General features: G+C 62.1%; 1 protein-coding gene across 1 annotated transcript; it reads left to right on the top strand.

The window, feature by feature from the left end:
• Positions 1-588: 588 nt before the first annotated feature.
• On the top strand, positions 589-11815 carry PRRT1B (proline rich transmembrane protein 1B). The gene is made up of 4 exons (XM_036329311.1): positions 589-676; positions 4595-5040; positions 5729-5872; positions 6706-11815. Exons 1-4 carry the CDS (start codon positions 667-669, stop codon positions 6853-6855), a joined length of 750 nt encoding a protein of 249 aa, XP_036185204.1. The 5' UTR covers positions 589-666; the 3' UTR covers positions 6856-11815.
• Positions 11816-12430: the final 615 nt, after the last annotated feature.

Genomic DNA, 12430 nt, shown 5'->3' with positions numbered 1-12430 from the left:
CGTTTAGCTTCCGCTGGCGGGTCCTGCCGGCGGCAGTTGTCGGAATTGGGGGAAAGCGAAAGTGTTAAAGAGAATAAAACGGGGCAGAGAAGACATCGTGCTTGCAGCCTTGAGCGCAGCTCAGATAACCGAGGACGCCGGCATGGGGGGAGCCAGGACAGACAGACCCTTACTCAGCAGAGCGGCCTGCAGCCAGCAGAAAGGGAGGAAAACCTCTCTCCCTGCTCTCCTCGCTGATGCCTTTCTGGGGCTCAGCCCGCCTGCACCCAGGTGCCGGGAATAAAATCTTTCTGGAGACATCATGGCGTCATGTCACAGGTGCGCGACCCCGGGCCACTCCGGACCTTTCAGAAAGTGCACCCAACGGGGCGGGCCCGTGCGCGCGGGAGCACCCGCAGGCCTCGCCCCGGGCTCTCCCACTTCGCCTGGTCGCCCCCCACCCCGCCTCCCACTCGGCCGAGAGCCGCTGAGAACTCCCCGCGACCTCCCCGCCCGCGGGTGGACGGCGCCGGGCGCCCGGGAGCCGCGGGGGACCCCGCGCAGCCGGGCGGTCAATTATTAACCGGTCGCGCGGCGGCACCAGGAAACCCGAGCCGCGGCGAAAGCGGAGCCGGGTCCGACGGCGCGGGAGCTGCGCCGCCCCCTCGCCCCGCCGCCGGCCGCGCCATGGACGCAGGTGAGGACGCGGGGACCCGGCGCGGCTGAGCGACCCCGGCCCGGCCCTGCCCGGGGACACCCCTCGGCGGGGGATGGGGCGGGGCGCCGGGGCGAGTTCAGGCCGTTGGCGCCAGGACCCCCGGCTCTGGGATCCCCGGGGGAGCGTTAGGGGGGCGGCCCTGGCGAGGTCCCGGGGCCTGGCCCCCAGGGCGGGCAGCAGGGGCTCGAGACTGGCGATTTGGGGGGCATTTTCCACTCCCTCCACGCGCCGCCCCCTCTGAGAGCGGGCAGGGCGCGCTGGCCAGGGGGGCAGAAGGGCGGCGGGAGGGAGGACCCCACGGGCGGCGAGACCCCGCGGCGGGCGGCGGGGAAAGGCTCGTTCAGGGAACCCCGACGGGGGCCCCCGGAACCGGGCCTGGGAGGGCGGTGAACCGAGACCCCCGCTCCGTGCGCTGCGCCCTCGCGGGGAGTCCCGGCCGGAGGGGCTTGGGGGGGCGGCGGGCGGTGCGAAGCCCTGCCTGGCGCTCCGGCCACATCTTTGGGGGGCGGGGGGCGCCAGGATTTCTCCCGCCCCCGCTCGCACGGAAGGCGCGCTCTGACCGCCACCCCTGCCCGCGACCCTGGAGCGCGTCCCTCCCTCCCCCTCCCCCTCCCCACCTCCCCTCCCCTCCTCCTCCCACCTCCCTGCTTCCCTCCCCCTCCCCGCTCCTCTCCCCCTCCCCGCTCCCCTCCCCCTCCCCGCTCCTCTCCCCCTCCCCGCTCCCCTCCCCCTCCCCGCTCCCCTCCCCCTCCCCGCTCCCCTCCCCGCTCCTCTCCCCCTCCCCGCTCCCCCCTCCCCTCCCCCTCCCCCGCTGGAATGTCCGGAGGCTCAAGTGTCGAGAATCCGAGAGCCCGGGCGGCTGGCAGCCCCGGCGGCACATTTATTTACTCTGCAGCCCTATCTCCGCGCCATCGGCCAGGTATTTGCCCAGGCGGGGCCCGGGAAGCTGCGGTTTGTGTTACGGTAACTGGGGCAGGGCCGGCGCCGGCGTCCCGTGCCCGCATCCCGCGGGGACCGGTGTCTGGCGTGGCTCTGCCGGCTGGGGCTCGGGTTACCTGCTCTGTGCCCTCAGAAGGGAGCGGGGTTCTGTGCGGCGGCACCATTTCATTGCTGTTGTTCCTATTCGTCTTCACCGTTACCCCCTCAGTGGTTGTCACCATCGCCACCGTTTCACACGGAGGACAGGAGGCCCCCGGCCGGAGCTCAGTGGAGACTGGGATTGTCACCTGCGCGCTGGCTGGGCCTCTGTGCGGCGTGTTCAGAGGGGCCGGGGCCTGACTCGCAGGGGGGTGGGCACTGGCCCAGAGCTTGGCCACCGTCGGCCAGGGGCACCCGCTGGCTCAGACAGCAAACAGCGCTCCTGTTTCCCCAGGGTCCCAGCCAGGGGGGGGTGCCTTATTTCATTTATTTATTTACTTATTTATGAAAATATACATTTTTATTGATTTCAGAGAGGAAGGGAGAAGGAGAGAGAGAGACATCAACGATGAGAGAATCATTGGTCTGCTGCCTCCCGCATGCCCCCCACTGGGTATCAAGCCCGCAACTTGGACATGTGCCCTTGCCCGGAATCGAACTCGGAACCCTTCAGTCTGCAGGTCGATGCTCTATCCACTGAGCCAAACCAGCCAGGGCTTATTTTTATATTTTTATTGATTTCAGGGAGGAAGGGAGAGGGACAGAAACATCAATGATGAGAGAGAATCATTGATTGGCTGCCTCCTGCACGCCCCCTACTGGGGATGGAGCCCATAACCTAGGCATGTGCCCTTGACCGGGAATCAAACCATGACCTCCTGGTTCATAGGTCAACACTCAACCACTGAGCCACGCTGGCTGGGCTGGTGCCTTATTTGAAAACTCCAGCCCTTGTCTGGGTGGGTGAGGCTGGGAGCTGCCCTGGCAATCCTGAGTGTCTAACCAGATCTCCTGGGTGGGGCATGGCTGGTTCCTGGGGGCAGGGATATTCAGGCCACCCCCACCCTCCAGGAGACCAGCAATCCTGCTCCCCCCACCCACTCCCCACAGGGGTCCTCCTGGAAGAGCCCAGCGCTCTGGGTCAAACTTAGTCATAAACCTTTCTTACTTTAAGTGTGGACTCCCTTCCCAATAGCTTTCATTACACACACACACACACACACCACTCCTTATAGCTTTCATTACACACACACACACACACACACACACACACCACTCCTTATAGCTTTCATTACACACACACACACACACACACCACTCCTTATAGCTTTCATTACACACACACACACACACACACACACCCCACTCCTTATAGCTTTCATTACACACACACACACACACACACACCCCACTCCTTATAGCTTTCATTACACACACACACACACACACACCACTCCTTATAGCTTTCATTACACACACACACACACACACACACACACCACTCCTTATAGCTTTCATTACACACACACACACACACACACCACTCCTTATAGCTTTCATTACACACACACACACACACACACCACTCCTTATAGCTTTCATTACACACACACACACACACACACACACACCACTCCTTATAGCTTTCATTACACACACACACACACCACTCCTTATAGCTTTCATTTTACACACACACACACACACACACACACACACACACACTCCTTAGCTTCCCCAAAGGGCCAGGCCCCCCTGCACTTTCTCACCTCCCTAACTTTCAGACAGCAGTAGCCAGTGTTAGCCAAGAGCCTGCTCACTTCACGTGCCTACACTCATTTGATCCCCACAACCGCCCAGGTGTTGTTTTTAAGGATGAGGCAACCAAGGAAGCAGCCCAGGCAGCCTGGCCCTGAGCGCCCCTCCTGATGGTAGGAGGCCCTCCCCCCAGACCCACCAGCCCAGCCCTGGACCCAGGAGGAGGTGACAGAGGTCTGCTGGCCCTGTCCCTCTGACAACTCCCTCCCCCTTCCTCACCTCCCTGGGTGTCAGGCCGGTGCCCCGGTGCCTGAGTCCGTCCACTTGTCCACATCCCACCAGCCCTCTGCCTCCATTCTAGCTCAGACCAGATTTTTCTTGTTTTTTGATGTGGGCATTTATCGCTATGCACTTCCTTCTTAAAACTGCCTTTGCTGCGTTCCGTCAGTGTTGGTGTGTTGTACTGTCGTTTGTCTCAAGATGTTATTTCTCTTTTGACCCCCTGGTTTTTCAGAAGCATGTTGCTTAATCTACAGCTCTGTGGTTTGCCTAGTTTTTATTCCTCTTGGAATTGAGACCATTATGGTTGGAAAAGATGCTCGACATAATCTGCATCTTCCTAAATGTTAAGACTTGGCCTGACATACCCTCCGCTGGGGAGCGGTCCCTATGCTCCCAGAAGCAGGCGTGTCCGGTTTGGGATGGAGTGTTCGGACCGTGTCTGTAAGTCCGTCTGGTCCGGGGTTTGAGGCCCATGTTTCCTGCTGCTTTTTGTCCGGATGGTGCAGCCATTGATGTAAATGCTCCTCGGGACCTCCTGGCTCTGAAGCCACTCGGGAGCCAGGGCCTGGCCACTCCCGAGCAGCTCCCCCCCCCCCCCGCCCCCCCCAAGCCAAGGCTCTGATTGGCTCAGCTCACCTGCGAGCCCCGCCCCCGGCTGGGTCTCAGGACGCCCCTCAGCGCCGCCCGGCCCAGGTTCCCTCCTCCGCCCGCAGGGGCTGCCTGGCCCGGGGCGCGGGCGCGGGGCGCGGGGCGACCACCGGAGGCACTGCCCCCTCGAGCCCCCTCGGTCCTGGCGGCTCTTCGGGGGAAGGCTTGGAGAGGCTCCGGCAGGGGTCGCGCGTGGCTTTCTTCTCGGAGGGGCTATTTGGGGCTTGGGGGGCAGGGTCCCACCTGGCCCACGGCCTCTTGAGGCTCCTGAAACCCGCCATGTCTTCCCAGGAGTGGACACCAAAGGGGGTGCTGGCCCGGAGGCCCCGGAGGCCCCCCCGAGACCCGAGCTCCCGCAGCTCCCGCGCCGCCCGCAGCTCCTGGATGAAGACGGAGGGCCCAGCGAGGAAGCAGCCGAGGACGCCCCGGCCCCCGCCGTGCCCCCCGACTCCCCGGCCGCCGCCGCGGCGCCCCCCGCCCAGGCCCCGGCCGCGGGTGAGGGCGAGGCGAGGCCGGGGCCCAAGGCGGCCGCCGGCGGCATCCCCAACATCGGCTTCGTGGGCGAGCCCCCGCCCTACGCGCCGCCCGACCCCAAGGCCGTGCACCTGCTGTACCCGCCCTTCCCGCCCGGCCCGGTCCTCTTCCAGCCCGGCCCCGCGCCCCCCGCCCTGTTCCCGCCGCCCGCGCCGCTCTACCCCGCGCCCGCCCCGCCGCCGCTCTTCGCGCCCTTCCCCGTGGTGAGTGGGCACCCAGCCCGATGCCCGCTCCTTGCCCCCCTTACCCCCACCCCTTACCCCCCCCACTCGTTCCGTCCTCCCTCCCCCACCCCACGGGGGCTGGGCTCACAGACACTGAAGTCGCGGTAACAACCCATGCAGGTCCTGGTGCCCAGAGGAGGAGCACGAAAGGCTGCCTCAGCTGCCCGGGGGGGGGGGGGGGGGGGGGGGAGCCCAGGAGGCGTCCCAGAAGTGGGGGCATTTGAGCTGGGTTCTGAGGGGTGAATAGGAGAGTTCAGGCGGGAACGGAAGGGCCCTCTGGCCAGAGGGCGCAGCACAGGCAGGAGGCAGCCGTGCTTGGGCTTGGGCTGGGCTTGGGCATGGCGGTGGGTCCTTCAGCTTAGGTGGGGGGGGGGGGGGGCGGGGCGAGGGGGGGCGTGCTGAGAGGGACACATCCGAGGGCCCAGGGCCTCTGGAAGGGAGATGATCTGATTAGATCTTTAGAGTGAAACAAAGCCGGCTGCCTTAGGACGGTGGAGCAGTCCCCCCGGGGGCGGGGGGCCATGAGGACGTGGGGACATGGGGACAGGGCTCCTGGAGCGTGACCTGCCCTGGGTGACCGCAGCCTCACGGGTGGGGTTGGGGGGGGGGGGCTGGTCCGCACTCCGGCTCTGGGCGCTCCCTCACGCCTGTGGCCTCTGCCCCGCAGTACAACAGCCCCCTGGCCGGCGTGCCCGCGCCCGCCACGGTGGAGCACAGGCCGCTGCCCAAGGACTACATGATGGAGTCGGTGCTGGTGACCCTCTTCTGCTGCCTGCTCACCGGGCTCCTCGCCATCGTCTACTCCCACGAGGTAGGGGCGGCCCTGGTGCACCTCCCAGCAGGCACCGGCCCCTCCCCCAGGAGCTGGGCGCCGGGGAACTGGCAATCGGTGCAGTGTCTCTGGCCCTGGGCCCCGCGGATGGACACCTCCTTCCCCTGGCCCTGCCCACACTCAAGGCCCGCTCCGGCGGCCGGGCTCCCACAGCTCACGGTGAAGCGTGAGTGGCTGCCCAGGCCCAGGAGCTGCTGTCCCAGGGGGCTGTGGGCACCCCTCCACCCACTCATTCCTCTCACCACCCACCCTGCCCCCCGCCATCTCTCCTCTCCATCTGCTCAGCCCCCACCCCCCAACCACTGCCCTGCACAGGGTCAGGCTCTGGGGACCCAGTCATGCCAATGGAGGGTGTTCTGACAGAGTGGGTGAGCCTCTGGGGTCTCTGCCCGATGCTGAGCTGGCCACGCCCTGACCCCCCCCCCCCAGCTCCCCCACCGTAAGCCAGGCCTGTGGGGAGAAGGCAGCTCTCAGGACAGCTCAGAGGTGTCTGTGAATTCTGGCTCCGCCACCAGCTGTGTGACCCTAGGACAGTCCCTTAACTTCTCTGAACCTGTTTCCTCATCTCAAAGTGGGGGCAACAAAGACACCAGCAGCTGGAGTTGTTGGAAGATGTAGGGACCAGGGCGAGGATGTGGCTCGTGCCCCACCCACGAGGTGCCCGAGAGCTGGCAGCCATCACCCGATTGCTCCTGGGCAGGCCCCAAACTTCTCAGGGTGCCCATTTCCCAGGCTACACTGGGGCCTGGCCCGACGGTGCTGCATGGGAGGTGGGGGCGTGGTGGGCTCATCCTCACTCTGTCTGCTTGCAGACCCGCTCGGCCCTGAGCCGGGGGGACCTGGCCCAGGCGGAGGAGGCCTCCCGCAAGGCCCGCTCCCTCGTGCTGTTCAGCCTGCTCTTCGGGGTCTTCGTGTCCACCAGCTGGGTCATCTACGTGCTGGTGGCCCTCTACCTCCCCTGAGGCTGGGGCTGCTTCGGGGACGTCAGGATGCCCGGACACCCACCCTGCCGGACTCCTGTGGACTGTGATCCCTGCTGGGGCCATCTGTTGCCTACCGAGGGGACCCGGGGGTAGGAGCGGGAGGGATTGGCGCACTCAGCACACCCGTGGCTGCCTCAGCCCTGATGGGCAGTGTTCTAATCTGCAGTGGTCTCAGGGCCCAGGCCCAGCTGAGGAATGGGGGCCCCGGGAGCCCCATTTCTTTGGTGCCTCCTCCTGAGGTCTTCCTGGGACTGCTGGCCGGGCCCGAGGCCCCTGCCTTCACCTTACCCCCAGGAGACCATCAGAGGGACCAGAAGTCTGTGTCCTCAGCGCCATCGGGGTGGGGGAGGGGAACTGCCCTCCTGGCCTCCTTGCTGGGTTGGTCAGGTCACGGCACAGCTGCGGTTCGGTTCCCATGGGGCTGGTGGGCGTGGCCTCCTCCCGCCTGGCTCCTGGCTGGTCGGTCAGGGCCCCGCCTCTCACGCCGCCCGCTGTGCCCAGAAACCAAAGCCATGTGTCTGTTTCTTCCTCTGCAAAGTGGGAGCAACAGCTGGGCCCCCACACCTCCCCCTTTGACTCACCAGCAGGGGGCACTGTGACCGACAGTAACTTCCTTGGCTGGTCCAGTCCTGGCCTTCAGAGCGCCCGCTGCTCAAGCGAGTGGGCTTCCCTCCTCCGTCAGGGGCCGCAGCATGGCCTGCCCTGGACCCCTGGGCGGACCAGGGAGGGGACCCGTGGGTGCTGGGCGCAGTGCCCGGCTCAGGTGCTCTCGGCGGTGATGGTGGCGGTTCCATAGGGTCTTCCACAGCCCGAGGGGAGGGGAGGGCAGGGCAGGGCGTGAGGGCCTCACTGTGCGTGGCAGGGCAGCCCGGTGCCTCCCGCTCAGCAGGTGGGAGGCCGCTCACTGATGGGCGCGCTCCTGCAAGGGCCCAGAGCTTTCACCAGATTCTCGAGGGGCCTGTGACTCAAGATGACAAACCATCTGCACGGAGAGGAGGGAGGCCCCGCTGGGCCAGAGAAGACTGGCAGCTCGCGTTCAATCGCCTGCTTTCTGCACCTCTGGGTGCTGCCCGCAGCCCTGGCTCCTGGCACCGGGCGGAGGCAGACGCCTGACTCAGCCCTGGAGATGCTGGGAGCCTTGGGCCAGGGCGTCGGCGATGCGCACAGCTGGCTGGGGCTGGGCCAGTCGGCACGTCAGTCACCCTCGTGCAAACGGCCCCGAAGAGGAGGAGGAACAGTGCAGAGGACTCGCTGAACCCACAGCAACAGCTGTTCCTACTGAACTACGTAAACGCCAAGGAAAGAAGTCCCTGGACCGTGCCCTGCGCTGTGGGTACGAAGCGCGGGCACCTTGCAGAAGGGCAGGCTCGGAGTCGGGACGTGGGAGCGGAGAGTCTGCATCTCTGATGAGCTCCCAGTGAAGCAGAAGCTAAGGAGCCAACTGGAAACGGCACATTAAATGGGGATTAAAACCATTAAAAACCATTCTGCAGGAGCAATCCATGGAGGCCCCTAGTGTCTCTATTCAACATTGTGTTAAGGTTCTAGCTAACGTAAAAAACAACAAAGTGAAATTTGTAGTATGAAACTTGCAGTCTCTGTCAAAAGAGACAACGTGATTTTCTAGCTGTAATATCCAAGAATCAAAGAAAAAATTAGAATAACTGTAAAATAGTTGGATACAAAATAAATGTGATAGTCATTAGCAATAATCAGTTAAAATGGAAAAAATTTTGAAAAATTCCACTCACAGTAGTGATAAAACAGTAGAATCTAGAAATAACTTTGATAAGAATGATCTGGGCCCAAGTGAGGAAAATGATTTTTAATTATATATATAACTTTATATATACAGCAGGTCCCCCCAAAATGCATATACACTTTAACAGCTGATAGCTCAATTTTGAAAATGAAATGTATTTTAATAAACACTGCCTTTATAATTATTTAAAGTGTGTACCTACATTTTGGGGGAACACCCTATATATATAAAATTGAACAAAATATCTGGATAGGAAGATGTAGCATTCTTAGCGATTTAATGAAATCCCAACAAGAAAGCCGTTTTTCTTGTTTTAAAACTATAACACAAGTTTTTAAAAATAGAAGGGAAATGTGTAAAAACTTACACTTGTTTAGAGAACTGAATGAGGGGCCTGTCTTCCCTGGCTAGTAAAGCTTAATATAGAGCTACAGTACCTAAGACAGCGCGGCCAGCAGAACACCCAGTGAACGTCCCCAGGGCGCGGGGAGTTACTACCCGATCAAAACGGCCTTTGAACTGAGTGGGTCAAGGACTCAGAAAAGCAGTTGGCTATGTGGTTGGAAAAACATTCTCAACTTGTATGGAAAAGTGAACTGCAGCTGGACTACAGAGCTGAGTCGAGGAGTCCCACACACAGGAGAGAGCCTGGGAGGGCGCTGGGGAGGCCCCTGGCCGTCTGGAAAGCCAGAGGGAGGGGCCGAGATCCGGTCCCACAGAAGCAGACGGGGCCTGGCCAGGTCGGGGACAGATCAGGACGGCTGCCGCCTCCCTGTAGTGGGCAGTACACTGTGTCGTCTGTCGATAAGGTATGTGCCGTAGACTTACATGCGCGCATGTGCAAAGGACAGTGTCTGAAAGGAAGTTGCAAACTGCTGGCAGTGGCTGCCCGGGAACCAGGAGCCGTGGTGCCACGCCTGGCTGAACCTGACGATGGGATTCATACGTCGTGTCATTAAAAATGAAGAAAATGCGCTGCCTTTGGCCTCAGCGGGCCCAGTTTTAGGGCTCGCCGTGGTGGAGATTGTCTTCGGAGGCTCCGGGCCAGTGTGGAGACGGATGGGTCGTGAGTGACTGTGCTGACGCGCCCTGGAGGGGGGGCTGGGCACATGGAACGTGTGCAGCGAGAGAACGCTGGCTTCGGGGTGGAATGCCTGCGGCCAGCTGGGGTGGCACCCGAGGAAGCCGTGGCGCTATCACCTCAGCCCAGGGAGAGGCTGCGCTCCCACCCCCCATGGAGGGCATTCCAGTCGCTGGCGCTGCCACCCTGGTGTCGCCGTGGCGTGGGTTCAGCAGCTCCGGGGCTGAGGCTGTGGCGGCGGCTCAGTGTGGCTCTGACTGGCGTTTCTCCGATGACTGATGACGTGGAGCCCGTTAGCAGCTCTGGATTCTCTGTATGACGTCCCTGCTCAAGCTGGCGCCCTTTTCTAAAGTCTGGCCACGGAGGTGGTTCTGCGTGTCCTTCCTTTCATCTGCGCGTCGCATTGAGGGGCGGCGAGGCCGCGCTGTGAAAATCGGTAAGCTCTGGCGGCAGCTCAGCTGGCACAGTTCCCGTCTCACTCACGCGAAGTCCAGTGTGGGTGGCAGGGCGGCCCAGTCTGGGCTCCTTCGCGCGGGGCTCTGCGTGTCAGCCCCTGGAGCCTGCGCGGCCGGGAGAGGCACACCCGCTCATTTGTTCTTCAGGTTCTGAGCACCGGTGAGATCACGTGGCATTTGTCTCTGACTTACTGCACTCAGCACCGCGCCCTCTCGGCCCAGGCACGCTGCCACCATGGTAAGACTGCATTCTTTTGGGGGCTGAGTGGTATCATCCCATTCTATACACGCACCAGGGCTCTGTTACCCACTCGTCCTTTGATGGGCAGTGGGTTGCGTCCAGACCCTGGCTGTTGTCAATAATGCCGCAGTGGACAGTGTTTGGGGTTTCTTCAGATATTTCCCAGGCGGGATCGGTGGGTCAAAAGCAGCTCCATTTGTAACTTTTCGAGGGGACATCCATCCACTTCTGCATCTGTCCACAGCAGCCAGCAGGCCCGGGACTGGGATGAATGACAGGGCCCTTAGTGAGGGCACATGGGGTGCCCAAGCACACGGCCAACTTGCGAATATCACTCCGTCCTTGCATTGCGGATGCGTCCAATGGTCAGGGAGGACTGCTTTTATAGTGCCGGGCTGGGGATAAGGTGACTCTGGCGCTTCTGCGTCAGCATTCGCCTGTAATTTTCTTGCGCTGTCCTTGTCTGGATTGGACGCCAAGGTTGTATTCTACTCCTGAAATGAGGCAAGCAGTGTTTCCCTGCTGTTCTCAGGGCTCGTGTGAGACTGACGCTCCTGTCTGTCTGACATAAAGTACCTGTGACGCCTGTCAGGACCTGCTATCCGAGTGGATTTCGAACCAAATTTAATTGTGTAATGTCAAGTACCTCTTCGTTGTAGCACTTACCATGGCTGTGATATTTCCCTCGTGTGACATTAAATGCAGAGGATGAAATGAGGTAAAGCTGTTTGCAAAGTGCGTGGTGCCCACTCATGCTGGGTGAGTTGTACCAGTGGCAACAGCTCACCAGACACTGCTACAGGCTGTGGCTCGCTGAGCTCACGCGGTGGAAGCTGGGAGGACCCCTTATGGCTGAGCAGCTGGGAACAGAGAAGGCACCGCGTACCCACGGCCACTGGCTTATGGGCTGCGGAGCCAGGACCAGAGCCTATTAGCCAGGAGCCATGTCCCTCCAGCATGTTCTGAGCACGCAAGACTAAAAGACCCAAACCTGACCTCACTGGTTCCGGAATGATGCACCTAGTGGACACCTGGGTGGTGGTGTAAATGAGTGAGGGGCCATTTCTCATCCCCTGGGACACCAAATGGCCACTGCACCCGAAGCCTGGCCTTGTGCGTGGACAGACCCGGAGCCTCAGGTTGCTTCCAGGCCTCTGACGGTGGAGGGAGCCTGGGCCCCTGAGGGCGGAGGGAGCCCAGGCCCCTGACAGGAGCGAGTGTGGGCACCACCCCAGCAGCGGCCAGGCCGAGGAGCCACAGGAAAGGCGGCGCGGCACCGTCACTGTGACACGCGGTAGCACACAGGCGCTGTCACCTGCGTTTATTTTCCTCTCATACAAAAGTTACACATTTGAAATGTCTGCAGGAAGCTGCCCCATCAGCCGTTAGTCGGGAAGATATATTACAATGTAACACTGGGGCGGGGGGGGGGGGGGGGCGGGGGGCGGGGTGGTGGGAGGTGCGTCTCAGGTTCGGTTCAGACGTGGCGCCAGCCTGCCCTCTCCTTGGCTCTACCCACCTGCAGGGAACCCAGCCGTCCTGGTCATGTCTGTCTGTCTGTCCTGAAGATCAAGCCCCACACCCTGTCCCCAAGACAGTTCACGGCAGGGCTGCGGTGCTGGCATGGGGTTTGGTAACTCCCGGAGCCAAGAGGGCGTCTTACTGAGGCACGGGCGGGGCAGCCCGCGGCCAGTCAGTTCACACACACATTGCACCTGCTGTCCTCACACCGGGCTCACGGCGCCGCTCGCCTGGTGCCTGGCCCCTCTGTGCAGACCACCTCGGGCTCGGGGAGGGTGGGCAGAGCCACTTCTGAATTGAGGGAAGTGGAGCCCCCACCCCATCCCCACCAGCTCCTGGCTGAGAACTGACCGACAGGCTGCAAACACGCCTTGTCCGCGAGTGGCTGGGTTTCTGAGGCCGAGTCTTTGCCTGTGCTATGGAGGGAGACCCGGGGGTGCCCCGAAATGCAGGGTAACCCCGGTTCCCACCGCTGAGGAGCCCCGAGGCCCAGC

The sequence above is a fragment of the Myotis myotis genome, unplaced genomic scaffold, assembly GCF_014108235.1.
Source record: "Myotis myotis isolate mMyoMyo1 unplaced genomic scaffold, mMyoMyo1.p scaffold_m19_p_12, whole genome shotgun sequence".
Taxonomy (NCBI): domain Eukaryota; kingdom Metazoa; phylum Chordata; class Mammalia; order Chiroptera; family Vespertilionidae; genus Myotis; species Myotis myotis.
Note: the sequence above shows the minus strand (reverse complement) of the source record. Positions and strands in the feature narration are given on the sequence as shown.